Here is a 21,311-nt window from a genome sequence, read left to right on the forward strand (position 1 = left end):
GACCCATTGATGTGAACAGCCGAATTCCCATTGACTTCAGTGAGGTCAGGATTTTCCACATCGTAATTTTTGCAGTACAAAATGTAACATGGGAAAATGTAGATTTCAGTTGCTGAATGATCTGCTTTGGCTAATTAATATTGATTTGCTGTCTGTGTGCTAATGAGTTATTGTCTTTTCCTGGCAATGTCACCATAGGATTGGACTGAATAGAATCTTCTCTCTCTCCTCACCCCTCTGCCCCGTTCATCTTCATGGGAAAGAGAGAATGTGCTAATGTATTCTCAAGGGATTCTCGTTCCTGAAAAATTGCTTAGCAAAATCTGCTAATGATTCCAAATTGAGAAAGAGGAAGTGAAAAGGCTGGTTTCTCAACTCTAGGACTGGCCAGTTGAGAACCTGGCAAATTAAGGTCACTATTGTCTTCCAGTCCAGCCACGTCTATGCTATGGGGACAGTAATGGCATAGAATAATAGATGATTAGGGTTGGAAGGGACCTCAGGAGGTCATCTAGTCCAACCCCCTGCTCAAAGCAGGACCAACCCCAACTAAATCATCCCAGCCAGGGCTTTGTCAAGCCTGACCTTAAAAACTTCAAATGAAGGAGATTCCACCACCTCCATAGGTAACCCATTCCAGTGCTTCACCACCCTCCTAGTAAAAAAATTTTTCCTAATATCCAACCTAAACCTCCCCCACTGCAACTTGAGACCATTATTCCTTGTTCTGTCATCAGCTACCACTGAGAACAGTCTAGCTCCATCCTCTTTGGAACCCCCTTTCAGGTAGTTGAAAGCAGCTATCAAATCCCCCCTCATTCTTCTCTTCCGCAGACTAAACAATCCCAGTTCCCTCAGCCTCTCCTCATAACTCATGTGTTCCAGTCCCCTAATCATTTTTGTTGCCCTTCTCTGGACTCTCTCCAATTTTACCACATTCTTCTTGTAGTGTGGAGCCCAAAACTGGACACAGTACTCCAGATGAGGCCTCACCAATGCCGAATAGAGGGGAATGATCACGTCCTTCGATCTGCTGGCAATGCTCCTACTTATACAGCCCAAAATGCCATTAGCTTTCTTGGCAACAAGGGCACACTGTTGATTCATATCCAGCTTCTCGTCCATGGTAACCCCTAGATCCTTTTCTACAGAACTCCTGCCTAGCTGCTCGGTCCCTAGTCTGTAGCAGTGCATGTGACTATTCTGTCCTACGTGCAGGACTCTGCACTTGTCCTTGTTGAACCTCTTCAGATTTCTTTTGGCCCAATCCTCTAATTTGTCTACATCTCCATAGTGCAGATGCTGCCTGCAGGAATGGAAGGGGTTTTCCCATCATTATAGGAACGTCACCTCTAGGTTTGATGGGTAGGTAGGTCAACAGATGCATTCTTTTGTTAACCTAGTTCTGTCCATACTGATGGTTAGGTTGACATAACTGTGATGCTCGGGGGTGTTGATTTTTCAACTGAGCACTGTATCTAGCAAAAAGAAAAAGAGTACTTGTGGCACCTTAGAGACTAACCAATTTATTTGAGCATAAGCTTTCGTGAGCTATAGCTCACTTCATCGAATGCATACCTGATGAAATCCAGGTATGCATCCAGTGAAGTGAGCTGTAGCTCACGAAAGCTTATGCTCAGATAAATTGGTTAGTCTCTAAGGTGCCACAAGTACTCCTTTTCTTTTTGTGAATACAGACTAACACAGCTGTTACTCTGAACACTGTATCTAGGTCTACCTAAATTTGACGTTTAGAGCGGAACTAGATCTGATAGGAATATTCTCCTTTTGTTTACTGTTTTGTTTCTCTACCCACAGACCTGGTTCACTCTCTATCTAGCCACTTCAGCCAAGCTGCCAGTCACTAGCTACCTGGATAACAGTTTTGTGGCAGAAATCCAGCTGATCAAGCACTCTTTCTTACAAGTTCCAGGTGTTTCAGAGGAGGGCGCTAGAAAGATAAAAGGACTAGATGACCTCCTGAGGTCTCTTCGAACCCTGATATTCTATGATTCTAAGATACAAGATACTCTATATTCTGTTCCATTCTATATCCTTACCTTAGCATCTTAGTGCTTTCCAGTAGTGCAGTAAGTGATGTGACTGGTCTACTGATTGCTTTTACCCAGTGAGTAGTATATAATTCAAGGCTGTTTTACCACACTTTCATTTGCAGCCGTTCTAATTGCTAGATGTGTCTGATTTGATTTAGCTTGACAATAAATATGTTCCTGGATTTGCTCTCCTGAAATATCACTGCAGCAAAGTGGACTCTCATTCTCTGGGATTATGAGAAGGTTTTTTTGTGTGTTTCCTTGTTTGCTACAAAGTGATGAATATCAGAGAGACACAGAAGGCACAAACTGGGAGGCAGAAAGATGAGACATTCGAACTGCTAGGTAATTTTAATCAAATTACAGTAATTTTAATAATAACAAGTCAAGCATAAAGCTGATACGAGGTTAAGCCTTTGGCCCTACAATAAGTGTCTCAGAAGATCTCATATTAGCTGTGTGGCGTTTTTTCATTACCGAGTGATGAAATCACAGTTCCTTCATACTCGGTTTCTTTCACAATGATACAAATCAGGCAGTTTATTTAGATATTTATATTTGTTTTCACATTTAGAAATAATGCCCATTGCCTTAGCACTTGGGTGCCTTACACGCTTAGGTTGATGTAGTTAGGGCGATGCATTGTCCATGTAGACGCTGCATTACTGACATCACTTCGTGGCTGTCAGCCCTGGGGCTGGGGGTGCTCCAGTTGTGAGTTGTTTTATAATGCCTCGTGTTGGGCACTTTCCCATGTGCTGGGAGTGTCCAGTGTAATATTAGCATTGGGAAGACCTCAAAGTGCTTTGTATTCTGAGGACAGTTACAAATTTTAACTTGGACCTTAGTGGTGATGTGTGTTTTCAGAGAGAGACAGTGGGATTACTGAAGTCAATTGAAGCCGTGTAAATAGATCTGAAGACAGAATTTGACTCAGGGCAGTAAAGCTACAATTAATTTATTTGTTAACTTAAAAAAAACAGCATGTGGGATCATTGGGTTTCTGTTGTTTCAAACTAGTTAGTGTTACAGAATTCAAGAAACACAGCTGCAGAATCCCATGTGTTGTTCCACAGAGACAGAGAAGGCTTACAGCAAACTTCTGAAATCTGCTTTTTGTAATAAGCCTGTTGAATTTCTGCCCTTCGGCTACACGAACCAAGGTCAGTAGGCGCTGTTTGATAATGGGTCAAAATTGTAGCTAATCAAAAAATTGGATCACATAGGACCCAATCCTGCTAAGTGCTGAGTGCCTCATAAAATTAGCCTGGTGGTGTTAGTTTATTCTTAAGGGAGTTTATTTTGATAAACTCAGTAAAGCAGATTGAAAACTCAGGTGTATGAACCTGTCAACATACCCAATGAACACTCCATTCAAATCAGCTACCATCATTACAAGAAATAGCTGTAAGACAAAGACAGAGGAACCGAGGGATAAAAGAAAAAGAAACGAAGAGCCGAGAAGGAACAGATAGTTTAAACATCTCTGTATGACTGCTTGTCAGGACCCTTCATTGGGGGCATGGATCAGCATTCCCATTACACTCCCCGTCAGTACCCAGCCCATGCCAAGGAAGCTAATGATCCAACCAGCGGACCAAATTCGGCGATGAATCCTAGTCACGAGCCACCTTAGGCATGTTGCACATCGGCTAAGAAGCAGCAGCCTTCATTAGCCATTGAATTTCCTTTTGGGCATCCACGCAGGAAGTAGCTTTCCAGGTGCTGCCAGGGCGTCAAAGTACAATCGGCTCTCTGGAACTACTGAAATCCGTTCTTTTTTTCAGCAGTAATGTCAGTCGGTTGAAAATGACTGTAAAGTTAATAAAAAGAAAAGGAGGACTTGTGGCACCTTAGAGACTAACCAGTTTATTTGAGCATAAGCTTTCGTGAGCTACAGCTCACTTCATCGGATGCATACTGTGGAAAATACAGAAGACGTCCCTATACACACAAACCATGAAAAAATGGGGGATTATCACTACAAAAGGTTTTCTCTCCCCTCACCCCACTCTCTTCAAGCCTAAGTTAACTGTATCCAATTGGCTTGAATAGAGACTGGGAGTGGCTAGGTCATTATGCAAGGTAGCCTATTTCCCCTTGTTTTTTCCTACCCCCTCCCCCCCCAGACGTTTTTGTTAAACCCTGGATTTGTGCTGGAAATGGCCCACCTTGATTGTCATACACATTGTAAGGGAGAATGATCACTTTGGATGGGCTGTTGCCAACAGGAGAGTGGGTTTGTGGGGGTGGGGATGGGGATGGGGAGAAGGCCTGGATTTGTGCTGGAGATGGCCCACATTAATTATTGTGCACATTGTGAGGAAAGTGATCACTTAGAGCGGGGTTTTTTGTGGGAGGGGGGGGGGAACCTGGATTTGTACTGGAAATGGCCCACCTTGATTATCATACACATTGTAAGGAGAGTGATCACTTTACATAAGCTATTACCAGCAGGAGAGTAGGGTGGGGGGAGAGAAAACCTTTTGTAGTGATAATCACCCATTTTTTCATGGTCTCTGTGTATAAAAACATCTTCTGTATTTTCCACAGTATGCATCCGATGAAGTGAGCTGTAGCTCACGAAAGCTTATGCTCAAATAAATTGGTTAGTCTCTAAGGTGCCACAAGTACTCCTTTTCTTTTTGCAAATACAGACTAACACGGCTGTTACTCTGAAACCTGTAAAGTTAATAACGTCTCAGAGTGTTAGCTTACACTAAATGCGATCTTTTCAATTTAAGTCCAGTAGAAACATCCACCTAAGATGTTCTGAGGCTGTGTCTGTAAGGTAAACTTCCAGGGGGCGATTTTCAAAGGCACAATGTGTTCGGTGCTCAGTTCCTACTTGTGACTTTGGAAAATTGTCCCCTTCAATATTCTTGCCTAATTTCTTTGTCAAAAGAAAAATAAACAGTGTCAAGTGAAGGAGAAAAAAGTCAATAAGCAAAGCAAGAGGAGAAAATGATGGGAAAAGTTCTGTGCTGCTTCAGGACAGAAGATTTGTTTCAAGAATGACTCAAGGCCTGATTCAATGTCCACTGAAGTCAATGAGAGTCTGCACAATTTAGAGTCATCTCAGACGGTCCTTTCCATACGGTGAGATTATAAGCAGTGTTACTCAGGATCACAAGGAGACATATTTGGATTTTAATATTTTAGCTCTGAACTTTAACCAAAAATTAGGTGTCCAGGTCTTTTTTCAGCTCTCATCCTCTCTCTTTCCTTAGCGTGTATTAAATATAGCAGACATATCACCTTTTACAAGAGCAGAACAGGAGTTCTTTGGGAAGAGTTTCTTCTATGGAATGCAGGAGTGATCTGGTTCTTTTGTCCAGAGAATTCATTCCTTCTTCATATGTGAGAAATGGGAAAATCTCTCGGAAAGGCTCCTTTCCATTATTGCATGTTAGATTGGAAATTCCTTGGGGCAGGGACTGACTTATTAGGTGTATGTACAGTGCTTAGCACAATGGTGTCTTGATCTCCCTGGGGTGCATCAGTGCAATCCAATGTGTTTGGTTCTTTCGTTAATGGAGTCTGTGCATACACATCCTACTCCAGAATTCTAGCGATGGCTCCAGTCCATCCATTTACCCTTATTGTAGTTTTTCTCAATGGATGTTATAATCCAATTGACATTTGACAGAACTGGGAATATTAAAACAGGAAGATTTTCTTCTTTTTTTTACAGCTTTTTTGTTTTTGGATTATTTGGAAGATCTTGTTCAAAAATATGGCTTTTCTTTTGAAAGGTAAAAATCGTGAGTGTATTCATATGAATGTGTTGATTGTCATTTGGAAACTATCACCATCGGGACTTTTAGTTGAGTTTTTGATTGTGTGTGCTCGCTATCTCTCTGTCCACAGATATAAAGCTTTTACAGTGAAGAGATTAAAATGCATGGCTACTTTAGACTGACAACCTTGCTGGCGAAAATTAAGAAATTAAGATTAAATATTCATGCTTGCTAGAATGAAAATGGAAGATTCAAATTAGGTTAAACCAAATAAGATTTATATTTTCTTGTCAAATGTATTTTAGTGATGTTTAATTAGTCGTGAATAGCTGCCGTTCAACTACTTTGCAGAATTTTTACAATATATTAATTAGGAAATGGCTATTTTTGAACCACAGCAGAGTGCTAACAATTACTTGTGGAATAATAATAATTTCTTATTCACTGGTTGCATATGCAGATCTGTTTTAATTTTTTTTATTATACAGAGAATCTGCTAAGAGCATTGTAAAGTTATATGAATAAATAACTATTACACTGTTTGTTTTCTAAATTTAAACTGATGTCTCTAATTCATAATAATTCCTAAGCTCATATCCGTCTCCAGTGTGTACATCTCAAGTTCAGGTTCATGATAAATAATGCTATAAGTATCCCTAGGTTGTAATACTAGGCAGCAAAATTTTCAAATAGTACTAGCGATGCTGAGTGCCTGAAGTTTTAAGTGTCCCTTCTGAAGGTCCCTTAAAAAGAACCCTGGTTTTCAGGAAATGCTGAGTACTGTTCTCTGCAAATCAGCCCCTTCTACGTTTCCCAGATTAGACACCCACACATTGAGGCACCTACAATTGTTTGTATTTGACAGGTAAAGAGCCTGAGTGTGGGAAAGTCATATGAATTTCAGAAGAGATGAGCATATAGAGAAGCAGACTGAACATACCTGTTACTCTGGTGCAGTCTCTCAGGAACAGTTTGTATGTGGCTAGATATTTTTATAAAGCATTAGTCCCAGTTGGTGTATGTGGAAGCGACTGATTGCTCAGGCTGCTAGCTACATTACCTCAGCCTGCTCCGTTTAAATGATAGTGATGTAAGGATGAGTTTAACTCCTGTTTCCTATGGTCTCCATTTGGGAGTAGCCTCTGGTTATCAGATTTGTTAACAAAGACAAGGCTGAGGCTTGGGAGACTGAAGAAGATGGAGCCTCAGATATATTTTAATGTAAGTTGGGTGAAATGATAGTTTAAAGCATTCAAAGTCTTTCTTTCAAACACATTTGCTGTAGTATACACTGTATGAAATTCCCTAATGACCCCTGTATTTTTTTAATGACGTTTTAGATTCATGAATTTTAAGGCCATTAGATCATCTAATGGGAGCTCTTGTGTATCATTAACGTACACCCGATTGTCTCTGTATTGAGCCCAATAACTTGTGTTTGGCTAAGGCAGATCTTCCAGAAAGGCATCCATCTGGATCTGAAGAACCAGCACTTCCTTTGGCAGTTTGTTCCTGTGGTTAGTAATTAGCCTCGTTGTAATAAAAGTGTGCCTTCTTTCTAATTTGAATTGGTCTGGTTTCAGCTTCTGTCAAGGTTCCTCCCCCACTCTGAACTCTAGGGTACAGATGTGGGGACCTGCATGAAAAACCTCCTAAGCTTATCTTTACCAGCTTAGGTCAAAACTTCCCCAAGGTACAAAATATTCCACCCTTTGTCCTTGGATTGGCCGCTACCACCACCAAACTAATACTGGTTACTGGGGAAGAGCTGTTTGGATGCGTCTTTCCCCCCAAAATACTTCCCAAAACCTTGCACCCCACTTCTTGGACAAGGTTTGGTAAAAAGCCTCACCAATTTGCCTAGGTGACTACAGACCCAGACCCTTGGATCTTAAGAACAATGAACAATCCTCCCAACACTTGCACCCCCCCTTTCCTGGGAAATGTTGGATAAAAAGCCTCACCAATTTGCATAGGTGACCACAGACCCAAACCCTTGGATCTGAGAACAATGAAAAAGCATTCAGTTTTCTTACAAGAAGACTTTTAATAGAAATAGAAGTAAATAGAAATAAAGAAATCCCCCCTGTAAAATCAGGATGGTAGATACCTTACAGGGTAATTAGATTCAAAAACATAGAGAACCCCTCTAGGCAAAACCTTAAGTTACAAAAAAGATACACAGACAGAAATAGTTATTCTATTCAGCACAGTTCTTTTCTCAGCCATTTAAAGAAATCCTAATCTAACACGTACCTAGCTAGATTACTTACTAAAAGTCCTAAGACTCCATTCCTGGTCTATCCCTGGCCAAGACGACTACAGACAGAGACAGACCCTTTGTTTCTCTCCCTCCTCCCAGCTTTTGAAAGTATCTTGTCTCCTCATTGGTCATTTTGATCAGGTGCCAGCAAGGTTACCTTTAGCTTCTTAACCCTTTACAGGTGAGAGGAGCTTTCCCCTGGCCAGGAGGGATTTCAAAGGGGTTTACCCTTCCCTTTATATTTATGACAGCTTCCAGCTGCTGTTTCTTGTTCATTTCTCTGCTAGATTGAAGAGCCGTTAGTGCCGGGTATTTTCTCCCTGTGTAGGTTTCGATACAGTGTCATCAATCACCTTGCAATCTTCTTTCTGAGATGCTAAACAGATTGAGCTCTTTAAGTCTCTCACTGTGAGGCATTTTCTCCAATCCTGGAATCATTTTTATGGCTCTTTTCTGCACCCTCTCCAACATCCTTTTAAAAATGTGCACGGTATTTCTGTACTGGCCTCACCAATCCCATATACAGATGTAAAATCACCTTCATACTCCGACTAGCTACTTCTCTGGATGTAAGCTGGGTCTGACTTTTGCCACAGCATTGCACTAGAAGCTCATGTTGAGTTGACCATTAAATCCTTTTCAGAGTAACTGCTTTGCAGGATACAATCTCCCATTCTGTAGGTATGACATTCCTTTTTCATGGATGCTATAATTTTGCATTTGTCTGTATTAAAATGCATTTGTTTGAATGGGCCCAGCTTACTAAATCATCCAGATCACTCTTAGTGACTGCCTTGTTCTCAGTGTTATTTACTACTGCACCAATCTTTGTGCACGTTTTATCAGCAGTGATTTTATATTTACTTCCAGATCATTGATGAAAATGTTGAATAGCATCGGGCCTGATACAAATTCCTGCAGAACCCCTCTAGAAACACCCACAATTGATGATGGTTACCTACTGACAGCTATTTTTGAGATTTGGAAGTTGTACAGTTCTTAATAAATTGAACGTGCACTTTATTTATATTGTATGGTGCTAATTTTGTGATCAGAATGTCATGCAGTGCTAAGTCAAATGCCTTTAAAAAGTCTATGAATTACATCTTTGCAGTTATCTTTATCAACGAAATTTGTAATATCATCAAAGAATTAAATCATTGGTTTGACAAGACCTATTTGATATAAAACCATGCAAAATAGTACCAATTATATTTCTAGCCTTTAATTCTTCATCAATTAACTCCCGTATCAGTTTTTCTGTTATTTTGCTTGGGACTGACGTCAGGCAAACCAGGCCATAGTTACTCAGGTGTTTTTGATTTTTGACATGACATTAACATTTTTCCAGTACTTATTTAAAATGCATGGGTAAGAGATTCCTTTGCCAGCTCTTTTAGGACTCTTGGATACAAATTATCCAAGCCTGATGATTTAAAATTTTTTATCCATAGTAGATGTTGTTTAACTACTTCTTTAAATACTAATGGACAGGAAAGTACTTCATCATCTTCATGTGAAAAGAGTACATCAATCCTGCTTATTTCCAATTTCAGAACAAAAACATTTATTGAACATTTCTGACTTTTCTGTATCATTATTTACAGTTTTACCACCTCCATCTAGTAAAGGGCCTAAACCGTTGCTAAGATTTCTTTTTGTTCCCAATATACTTAAAAACTCCTTATTGTCCTTAGCCCTGCCAAGGCTGGATTATTTTTCCCTGATGTCTTTATTTTCCCTTATCAGCTTTAAGCACTTTATCATTCAGTATAAATTAGAACTTGTATCTGTATCCCCTTTTTTTCCAATTTGTTACATATTGCTTTATTTCTTTATTCCTGCTTGGAGCCTTTTCTGTCCCACAGAATCTGGATGGGCTGTTAGCCAAAGTAGTTGTCTTCCTGTATTGTGGAATTGTTGGGTTTTTGGCCATCTAGTAAACTTATTTTAAAGAACTCCCAATTTTCATCCCCATGTTTCTGTCTACTTTTTTCAGTAACTCAGTATTTGCATTCAATATTCATATCGAGCCTTGAAGTGAGTACAGAAACAGGGCTCTTCATTTGCCATTAGAGCAAGTCACTAACTTGCCACAGCCTATATATTTGGGTGTATTCAAATTACATAACCTATTGATTGTGTGTCTCAAAAATATTTTATTGACTTCTTATATTTGAATAATTCAAGACCATACAGAATAATATAGTACTGACACCAGGACTGTGTCCCTGCAGAAGTTTGGAGCCCTGCTGAAAACCATGGGCTGCTAAACCCCCTTTTTTAAAAAAGAAATGCAAGCCTTTTCCATAAGAATAGAAAGTGTGTTAGGCAACCCCGGTATGTTATTGCCACCTGCCCTATAGTATGACCCTATGAAGCAGAGGTGACCCGTGGGGCGGTGACATGCGGAGTCACAGGCTCCCCTCCCCAGATTTGCTGCTTGGCTTGTAGCGAGCATGCTCACAGGGACTGAACACGCTCAGTAACACTGCTGAAGCTGGCTGCCCTCTCTCTGCCCCGCACCCTCTCCTCCCCGCCCGGGGTCATCTCTGCTATGAAGCAATTTCAGTCGGTTCCACAGATCACTCTTAAAAGTGCCTTTTCTCATTTCCAAGGCTCGCTCTCTTTGAACAACTCAGGACAGTTGTGGTCGATTTAAAACCGCCACCACCACCACAACTTTGTAGTCCCGCGGGTTGAAGGAAAATCATGTAGCAAAAGCAGGCTATGCAATCCTGCACTTGTCTCCATGTGGGGGGGCTGGTTCCCCATTGAAGCTGTAGGATTGCATGTGGGTTGCAGGACTGGGCACAGGGTTCTGACTCGTGGTACATTATGCTGCCACGCTGTGTCTGTAATCAATAACATTTCTCCAAGCATTTCTAAACGTTGGAGATCAGCAATGTGCCACATTGTACAATGCTTAGTCCCATTCCGCCAGCTCGTGTCATTGCCCTGCAGGTCATGACGTGTTTGGTCTAGTTTTGTTTCACACAGTTTTTGCTTTGATTTCTGCTTGTGCAACAGTTTCAGGATTTCAGGAGGGAATATTTCCCATACAGTATTTATCACATGTTTGCCATCTGGGTTTTCACTGTCATTCCATTCAATTCAAAATTTAAAGACTGAAAAATTGGACCTCACGGCAGCATAAATCTCTGTGGAAAACATAATTCTGTGATCATTTGGGGGGATTAATAGACTTTTTAACTTAAAACAACACCCCATGACTTCAGTTTCATTTAATAACTGATTAATCACCTTACTCTTCATAATTAGATAATTTAAAAAATGCAAGTCTTATGGCAAAGCAAAGGGAGGAAAATACACCTTGTGCTGAATCTGTTCCTATTGTGCTAGACCCCCCTGAGATTTCCTTCTGCATTTCCCCTTTGCTAGTTAATTGCCTTGTAAGAACTAAAGTCAATAGCTTCAAGCCTAGACTGTTGAACGGCTTGCTCCTTCACGTACTGTTGGAGAGGGGAAAAATGTGTACACACAGGTTTAACCAATTACAAAAAGAAGTCCATTTGGGATTTTGAATACAAATGGGTGGTGATTCAGCTAGGCATTGAAATCGGAATTCCAAGAGAGCTTTGACTACAGTCTACGAATGCCATTTTGATCAGACAGCTTTAAAATGGCCTTCTTGAGTGAAACTAATTTGACAGTTGCCATTCCTGGTAGTTACAGCCTGTAGCAAATGCCTGGTAGCGTTACAAAATATGTTTTAAATTGTTTGTAACTTTTTATATTGCCGGAGCAAAATGCCTTCTTACATAATAATCCAATAGACCATTTCTCTAACCCGGCACACTAATGGAACATGTAGCTGAATTCTCAGTGAAAGCTCCTAACTACTTTGCAGAATAACGCAGCGTTATTTTGTCTTTTCTATTCACGCTGCTTTTGTTGCTCTCATGCAGCTGGAGAGATTTTCTACTGCCAGTGACTCAATCAGTCATTTTCTGCTGTGAGAATTTTCCATTAAGTGGACATAATGGAAATGGTGTGGCAGGGACCTTGCCCTCTGTTGCAGTCCTGAGCTTTGACTTCTTTGAGATTCAAGATGATCATTATTTTAGACCCAGTGGAGATAAAGGCCCCACGGTGCTAGGCATGCACAAACACACTAAAAGAGAGCGCCTGCCCAAAAGAGTTTACAGTCCTACTAGATGAGAGATGAAGGAAGTGTTATCATCACTGCCGTTTTACAAATAGACATCAGATGTACCTCTGTGAGGTTAAGTAACTTGCTGAAGCTCATATTGGAAGTCTGTGGCAGACCTTGGAGTTAAATCCACAGTACCTTAACCAGAAGGCCATCTTTCCTTGAAAGAGTAAATGAGAAGAGGTTCCGTGAGAGGAGAGGTTTCAAATTTCCACTCTGTCATTACTAAAAAGAAAAGGAGTACTTGTGGCACCTTAGAGACTAACCAATTTATTAGAGCATAAGCTTTCGTGAGCTACAGCTCACTTCATCAGATTCTTTTTGCGAATACAGACTAACACGGCTGTTACTCTGAAATCTGTCATTACTGTGTATTGTGTAAACGGTATTGTTGATCAGCAAAGACTCTGGAGAGCCACTACTGTGTGATGTGTTCTGCATTTTGCTGGGGCTGTAGGCAACCAGGTGTTTTGGGCTGTAGCTGGGGCTGTAGGCAACCAGGTGTTTTTCGCTTGAAGTTTAAGAAAACTATTTTCCGTAGTTTATTTGCCATTGAATGAATGGAGGACATAACATTTCAGCATTCTCCTTCCATTGCAAATGTTACTCTGTTATAAAATAACTTTTAAAAGAAAAACAAAATCTCATTATAAAATGCCATCCTAATTTGAAACAGCTGTTTCATAATTTGTTTCTGTGATGCTACATTCAATATTTTGCAGAGTAGAACTAAGGTAACATTTATTTAAAATCCATTCACTATTACCAAGAATTATTGTCCGTATTACTCGGATAGACGTATGGAACATGTGTTTCGTATTAATCGAGATGCTTACTCCAATGTGCACAGCCACTGGTCTTACTACTCAAATCAAGATGTACACCTTTAAAGAGCAGCTTACATATTTAAGGCAGATGGCTATTTTTTAGCATTGATTGGCCTCAATCCTGCAAACATGCAATGGAGCAACTGTGTTCTCCTGGACCTGATTCAGCAAAGTACTGTAGTATATGCCTTACTTCAAGCATGTGAGTGTACTCCCACTGACATCAATAGGACAAGGAACATGCTGAAAGTTGGACCCTGAAGCAGGGTCTGGAGTTGTTCTAACTGATTCAATGGATTTCTCACATTTGCAAAGTTACTCAGGTGCATAAGTCTTTGAAGGACTGGGGTTGTAATTTGTGGATGAGTGGGTAAAATCAGAATTAACTGAAGAAATCCTGCATATTCTAGAGTTTAATAGGCGTGTGTGTTTGTTTTTCATGGGTTTCTACACATTTTTCTAACCAATAAAATGTGTGCCGAATTAACACAAGCAATCACTGTGTGCATGCAGATTGAGCAATGATAGGTCTATGTGGATAAGCAGGCACTGTTGGGTATGCAGTCAGCCCTTATGAATACACAGCTACAGTAAATGTACATGCAGATTGGGAGCACACCTAGATCTACCTGTCTACACCTAGCCTTTTGGAAACCTAAGTACCTAATTTGGAGAAGCAGCCTCCTACTGGTCATTAGAAGTTTTAGTAGCTAGATGTCCATCTGCCGCTAATTGTGAGTGGAAACTTGCAGGCTGAGTTATTTGCAGGTGGAAAATTGTGCAACATAAGTTAGTAAAGGTGGCTGGGATGGGGGTTATTTGCATGTTTTTCTTCAATGTAGCCATTATTTTTAAGACAACTTACCAAAATATGTTGGTAAAACAACACTGCATACCAAGGAATTGTCTCCCCCTTTGATAGGAGCTAGCCAAGTGTCAGAAGCTTATCGGCATAATTGTTTAGGCAGGGTATTCCCGCTACACAATTTAACCCTAAATTTCTATATTAGAAGCTGAAGGCCAAATGGTATTGTGCAAATGCTCTAATCGTCTCTAAAAGCCTAAAAAATAAGTGATTCCTACATCCATATCATAACATACGTTCATAAACATTTGATCAGAAGAGTCACAAAAGAATCAAACCCAGGGATAATGCTTTCATCCTCGTTTGCTCCAGTATGATCAGATAGGAGCTGAGAAATACCCCTGGTTTTTGTATACAGTGCAACAGACAATTGATGGCATATTGATTGTCACTGTCTTTGCTAAAACCAGGTTTCGGTCCTGCTGATTCAACATGCACAATCTTTCTTTATTACTCAAACTAGTTAGAACCATCCATGATCACTGGGGCCTTTTTCCCCAAGAACTTTTCCTCCTGTGTTATGTTACCAGTTACCTTTCAGGTCCAGTTTTTCCAATTAAGCCACATTCTTTCAAGGCCTTCCCAGAACTGCTAACAGGATCTACTCTTCCCATAAATATATTTTCTTTAGCCGAGCTAATTTAACCCTTTATATACTTCTTTAATACTATGCCAAGTTAGTCGATTTACAGGGCTAACTTTCCTTTCTCCTGTTTAGAGGCAGTGAGGTATTTGCGAAGTGTGGACTTGGAATGGGAAGAAACTCTGTTGTGGGCTTCAGGGATGCTTAAATTGATACTGCAGGAGCTGGAAGTCTGTATTTTAAATATCAAGAGGGGTCGCCGTGTTAGTCTGTATCCACAAAAACAACGAGGAGTCTGGTGCCACCTTAAAGACTAAGAGATTTATTTGGGCATAAGCTTTCGTGGGTAAAAAAACCCACTTCTTCAGATGCATGGAGTGAAAGTTACAGATACAGGCATAAATTTACTGACACAGGAAGAGAAGGAAGTTACCTTACAAGTGGAGAACCAGGGCTGACAGGGCCAATTCAGTCAGGGTGGATGTGGTCCACTCGCAATAATTGATGAGGAGGTGTCAATACCAAGAGAGGGAAAATTGCTTTTGTAGTGAGCCAGCCGCTCCCAGTCCCTCTTCAAACCCAAATTAATGGTGTTAAGTTTGCAAATGAATTGTAGCTCTGCAGTTTCTCTTTGAAGTCTGTTTTTGAAGTTTTTTTGTTGCAGGCTGGCTACTTTTAAATCTGTTGTAGAATGTCCAGGGAGATGTAAGTGTTCTCCTACCGGCTTTTGTAGGTTACCGTTCCTGGTGTCTGATTTGTGTCCATTTATTCTTTTACGTAGAGACTGTCCAGTTTGGCCAATGTACATGGCAGAGGGGCATTGCTGGCACATGATGGCATATGACACATTAGTAGATGTGCAGGTGAATGAGCCCCTGATGGTGTGGCTGATGTGGTTGGGTCCTCTGATGGTGTCTCTAGAGTAGATATGGGGACAGAGCAGGCAACGGGAGAGTCAAGAGCAATTGAGAGTCAAGGGTATCCAAAGCCTGGGATGGATCTTCTTGTTTGTATCTTAATACATATCTAACTACCTAAAGACATGTCTGCCTTAAAAATGTTCTATTTTATTACTTTAAAGAAACACAAATACACTCACATTATCCGATAAGAGGCAAAGATAAAACATTCTCACCAAATAACATCAAACTTCTCTTACAATGCAAATTAAAACAGCTTGACTAATTATTTCCAGGGTTTGATCAACAGTGTTTTAACTAAGTGAGATTAAGAAAGAAAGCGAGATTAAATTGTTTAAATGCAACATTAATTCACGCTTAACACCATGCGTGGTTTTGAAGTTATTTCTCTTGTGGTAACAGCTAGGAACCTCAACGGTGAGAAGGGACCCCATTGTGGCAGGTGCTGTACCAACACAGAACAGAAAGACGATCCAAAGAACTGACAATCTAAGAGTATACACTTGGAGTAGTAACTGTTCTCGGAACAGATCCCAAACATTCTCATACTTACCTGTTGTTTTTCAAGATGTGCAGTCTTACTTGGTTGCTTACTTCTGTGTAGGAAACACCTTAGGTTCTATGTAAGTGCTGATTTTGTTAACTGAATTGTGTGTTTTTGTGCTTTTTTTTTGCCTTTCCAGATTTAGATGACCCGATAGTGACAGTTCACCAGAGCATCGGGGAAGCAAAAGAACAGTTTTACTATGAGAGAACAGTGTTTCTCAGGTGTGTTGCTAACTCCAACCCACCTGTACGGTACAGCTGGAGACGTGGCCAAGAGGTATTACTGCAAGGGTCGGATAAAGGAGTTGAAATCTATGAACCCTTCTTTACCCAGGTAGGAATCAAGGTACAGTATTTTTCTTTTCCTCATAATATTTTCCCCCCTTACGTACACAGTATATTGACCCCTTAAAGAACGGTTTCCTTCTTTCCATTTCAGGCTTCACATCTGTTGTTTTCCCCCCACGGAAGCTGAAGAAATAGCTATCAGGCATGGTGTAGGGGTTTTCACCAACATGGTTCATTTCAGGAGCCTGAGGGAGTTAGAAACTGACTCTTATCTAATTCTGGTGGGAGTTGGGAGCCTACAACTCCCACCAGAATTAGATAAGAGTCAGTTATTTTTATCATGAGCCAGAGTCCATAGACCCAGGCTCCGACACTCGCTGCTGTGGATCTGTTTAGACATACCCGAAGAGTCAGCTGCTCTAAAATAAATATCCAGCTTCCATCCCCTTGCAAACCTGCTCAAGGTCCCGTAGGGCTGTTGGCTTCTCTGTTGTGGAAATCACATGCAATACTGTGTGCAAAAACACACGGTGCCCAGGCCTGGTGCTGATTCTCGGCACTGGGTAACTTTCAGCCATGGTGAGTTAGCACACAAACGGAAGTGGAATACTTTTCTTTAGGCTGACACTGTTTGGGCAATTTACACTATAGGGCAAGATTGCATGTGCTGTGCGTATCATGTCTGTGTGTGCTGTGTAATGATGGCGTGCCTAGGAGTTACTGAGTGCCTTTATTTTTGTAAGCATCATTTAACAGAGAGGAAACTCTCTCTTTATTTTCAAAAAGAAAAGGAGTACTTGTGGCACCTTAGAGACTAACCAATTTATTTGAGCATAAGCTTTCGTGAGCTACAGCTCACTTCATCGGATGTACTCCTTTTCTTTTTGCGAATACAGACTAACACGGCTGTTACTCTGAAACCTCGCTTTATTTTGAAATTGTTGGGCTACCCTCTAAAAAGGAATCTAAGTCAGTAATAACGGGTGGTAAGATCCACTGCAGGTGCAAACTGAAGTAGCTCCTTTGAAGTCATTGAAGTGCACAAATTAAAGATCTGCCCCATCATCCTGTTTTTTCCTACCTGTTCCCCAAATAATTAATGTACAGTGTCTCTGTATAGAAGGTTACAGGGGGAGAAAGCTGCTGTTGCTCAGAAGTGTTGCTACCAATAATCTCTGGCAGCTCAGGCGTATTGGCCATCAAAGCTGCCTATCAGATCACATTTTTGAACACATTTGTATTTCTGAAGACCGTAAATCAACCCCAGTTTGAAAGTGGGGGAGAAGGAGATCCAGTCTACTGAAAACAAGTGTGTGTGTGTGTGTGTGTGTGTGTGTGTGTGTGTGTGTGTGTGAGAGAGAGTGTTTTGAAAATCTGAAAAAAACACTGAGGAAAGAAACAAACAGCTGCCCGTTGAGTTAGAGCAGAACAATCCTAAATAATTCTGAGCTTTTGACTTGAGAGCACCATCATTTCTGCTGTGTATTACACTCTGTATTGCTGACCTAGCTTGCAATATTACAGAGAAACATACAGACTGGAACCTTACAGAGATGAGAAATAGACGGGGAGAGTACCATTCCTGGACCTCTGAACGCAATGAGATTATTCTTAATTTATCATCTATGGACCCAGTTAGGGACTCTGTGGTCTGTTTTCTAGTGAACACAGAGGTGTGGATTTGGAGGGTTTTGAATGGTTAATTAAAAGTCAAATTCTCCCTCTGAAATGGGATTCTTTGACTAATAATGCATCAACATGGCAACGTTTACTGTAATTTCTTTTGTTCGATATGTTCTTATTAGGCTAGAAAGCATCACATTAAATTAGATTCCTTTTTAAAAAAAAGTATGGTCCCTAGGTTATTATTAGGAACACTCTTGGTAGAACCTGTGTGTGTATTAAATTAATAAATAAATCAGATTGTCATATTCATCATCAAAAGCTTATCCACAGCCTTTCTGCATATATTGGTGCTCAGGTTGAATTAGCGCATCTACCTGTGTGCATATGAGATTTGATACACAAGAGGACGAAGTGTAATTAAAAGTTCGAGTCATACATGTTTACTGCATATACCTGCATAACTGGTCCTGCTGATGATACGTCCAGTAGCAAACAGTGATAGCTGATGTGAGGAGGGATAAGAGATTTGACTTTAGAACATTTGGGGATTTGAAGTTGAGATGGCATTTTCTTGTTGATAGCTTTGAAGCTGGATCATCAGTCCAAATCAAATGAAGTTTAGGGAAAACAAATATTGAAAAATTTTAACTTTTCTCTTCTATTGTAGCCAAAGGGAGGAGGGGTGAAGGAAGCAGCGTATTCTATCTGTATTTCCATTTTATTCAGTATTAAATAAAAGAAGGTAAAACATAAACCACATTATTGCCTTATCTTCATTTTAGGAATCCTGCCGCTCAAATTTAGCTCTAGATTTTCAAACCAGAATTTCTGCAATTTGGTTGTTAACAAGGATTACTTATTCTAGTAACTCTCTGGGGGGAGGGGGAGGGAACCCAGTCATATACTCATGTACTAAAGCAGTTCAGATAGTGAATTTTTTAAAGCTTTTAACTTGCCGCACAAGTTTTCCCCTAAGGATTTTCTTCATCATCATCATCATCATCATTAGATATTGTAATTGCACAGTTCAATGATAAGATTACATTTGCTGTATTTACACTAATTATATAATTAGACATAATTACACTAATTACACAAATCAGCTAAAATTACTTTTAACAAATCATAGACATTGACGTAACATAAACCACATTACAATTGTGAGATCCGTCCACAACATCAAGGAGTGAACAGCTGAGGCTTAAACTTGCGAGACTCACAAACTCATAGTATCTGCGGGCCTGATCCACAGGCCATTGACTTCCACAGTTGTCTTCACGTCAACTTAAATGAGCTTTAAATTGGCCCTCGCGTCCCCCAGATATGCCTGAGCACGCTGTAAGGTATGAAATCCTGCATTCCCATCTCACGCAGGACTACACTGGTGTCTGACTTTGACCAAAGAGATTTAGTAACTCTGTTCATTTCCATCTCCATCCGTGTTTGCTGGCCACCCGTATCTATCCTTCTCTGAAAAGGGGTTCAGATTTCCCTTTGTAGTACTGTGTGCGTTTGAACAGTCTAGTTTAAACCCTTGTTCCTGCGAACACTTATGTAACATCTGCTTAACTTTCACATTTAACTTTGCGGGCACTACTCGCATGTTTGTAGTGAAGCATGCTGCGTTATGTTTTCAGGACTGGGACCTAACGTTGCATTTAAGGCTACCTCTTTCCTGAACGAGCCACGTGCTCCATTTATTTCACTTTCATCTCGTTTTGCTTATTCATAATGTGCAGTATTTTTGAATGCAGCCCATATAGCCATCCAAATCCTTCCTATTTAACCTTGTGCACTTGATATTTATGCAACCATTTTGTCTCAATAAAACTATACACCAGACAGTAATATTATTAACAACTGAGAGGAAATCTTGTAATAAGAGTTCTTCAGTTTGTTTCTTTCAGCGTTTAGGCCACTTCATGCCTGCTTTATGCAGAGCTTCAGTTTGCTTTAGAGGGAGTTCTGCCTGCGTAAGTCAAAGAGGATTTGTCCTTTTATATCCTTTTAGTTTAAGAACTGATGCAGTACTGGTCAGATCAATGGTCCATGTATTCCAGTGGACTGTCTCTGACAGTGGCCAGTACCAAAGGGAGAGTGTACAAAATAGGGCTATTTTGGAGAGATCCCACCTGTCTTCCCCTCCCGGCTTCTGGCGGTCAGAGGTTTAGAGTCGCTCTGAGCATGGGGTTGCAGACCTGGTCATCTTGGCTAACAGCCTTGACGGACCTATCCTCCATGAACATACCTCGTTCTTTTCTGAATTCAGTTATACTTTTGGCCATCGCAGCATCCCATGGCAATGAGTTCCACAGGTTACTTGTGCATTGTGTGAAAAAGCACTTTCTCTTGTTTGCATTAAACATGCTGCCTATTGATTTTTTTGGGTGACCCCTGGCTTTTGTATTGTTTGAACACTTCTCTATTCACTTTTTCCACACTATTCATAATTTTATAGACCTCTGTCATATCCCCCTTAATCATCTTTTTTTTCCTAAGCAAAACAGCCCTAATACTTTTGGTCTCTCCGAGTATGGAATCATTCCTTACCCTTGACCATCTTTGTTGCCCTTCTGTGAGCCTTTTCAAGTTCCGCTATATTCTTTTTGAGATGGGGTAACCAGAACTGGACACACGGAGGTGTGGGCACACCGTGGATTTATGGAGGGGCATTCTGATAGTTTCTGTCTTATTTTCTATCCCTTTCCTAATAGTTCCTAACACCTTATTAGCTTTTTTTGACTGCTGCTGTGCATTGAGCTGAAGGTTTCAGAGAACTATCCACGATTGCTCAAAGGTCTCTTTCTTTCTCTCATATAAACTCTGATTAAATATTTGTTGAATGTGAGGAGTCTTGAGCTTGAAAAAATACTTTTGTTTCTATGCTGGCACTAATTGCATGTTCACGTTTTAATACAGCTTTATTTTATTTAATTTCTGTTTCTGTGGCGCACTGTTAACTGACAATGATTTACCATAGAAATGATGATGTTGTAACTATGTTTCACATTTCTGTTTTTTTCCCCCCATGATGTCTTTATTTTGTATTTGATCTAAAATTGAGTATTTGCATTTAAACAGTCCTTCCTGAAGACATCTGGTATCGCTTTGTTAGGGAAACATAAACACCTGTGTCTTTTCTATCAATGATATAAGATTTTGTATATTTTTTCATTAAGGGTTGTTTTCTCAAATGTTTCTGTTTGCAGGTTCTCTGTTATGCCCAATTCATATAGTATTTTATGTGAAAATTTCCTGCCTGGATGCTATAATTTTCTCTAGATCCTGTCAAAAAGAGCTCCATTATTAAATACTCTGTTCAGATCTTTGCACCATAATTTGCATAACTGCTGTCTAAAAATAAAATCTCTAGGAAGCCGGTTTTCAAAGGAAAGCAACAGGAACCCTTTTACAGTAGCTTATGA

At 40.3% G+C, this 21,311-nt stretch overlaps 1 protein-coding gene across 6 annotated transcripts in view; it reads left to right on the plus strand.

Moving 5' to 3' along the window:
• MDGA2 (MAM domain containing glycosylphosphatidylinositol anchor 2) overlaps positions 1–21,311 on the plus strand; it is a 663,883-nt gene that overhangs the window by 341,435 nt on the left and 301,137 nt on the right. For 5 of the 6 annotated variants that reach the window (XM_073350237.2, XM_073350233.2, XM_073350236.2 and 2 more), the window contains one exon: positions 16,110–16,318. In XM_073350237.2, the coding sequence (XP_073206338.1) occupies positions 16,110–16,318 (209 nt within the window). The remainder of the gene's footprint in view (positions 1–16,109; positions 16,319–21,311) is intronic. The other variant, XM_073350234.2, reaches the window with a different exon arrangement.

The sequence above is a fragment of the Lepidochelys kempii genome, chromosome 6 (assembly GCF_965140285.1).
Source record: "Lepidochelys kempii isolate rLepKem1 chromosome 6, rLepKem1.hap1, whole genome shotgun sequence".
Taxonomy (NCBI): Eukaryota; Metazoa; Chordata; order Testudines; family Cheloniidae; genus Lepidochelys; species Lepidochelys kempii.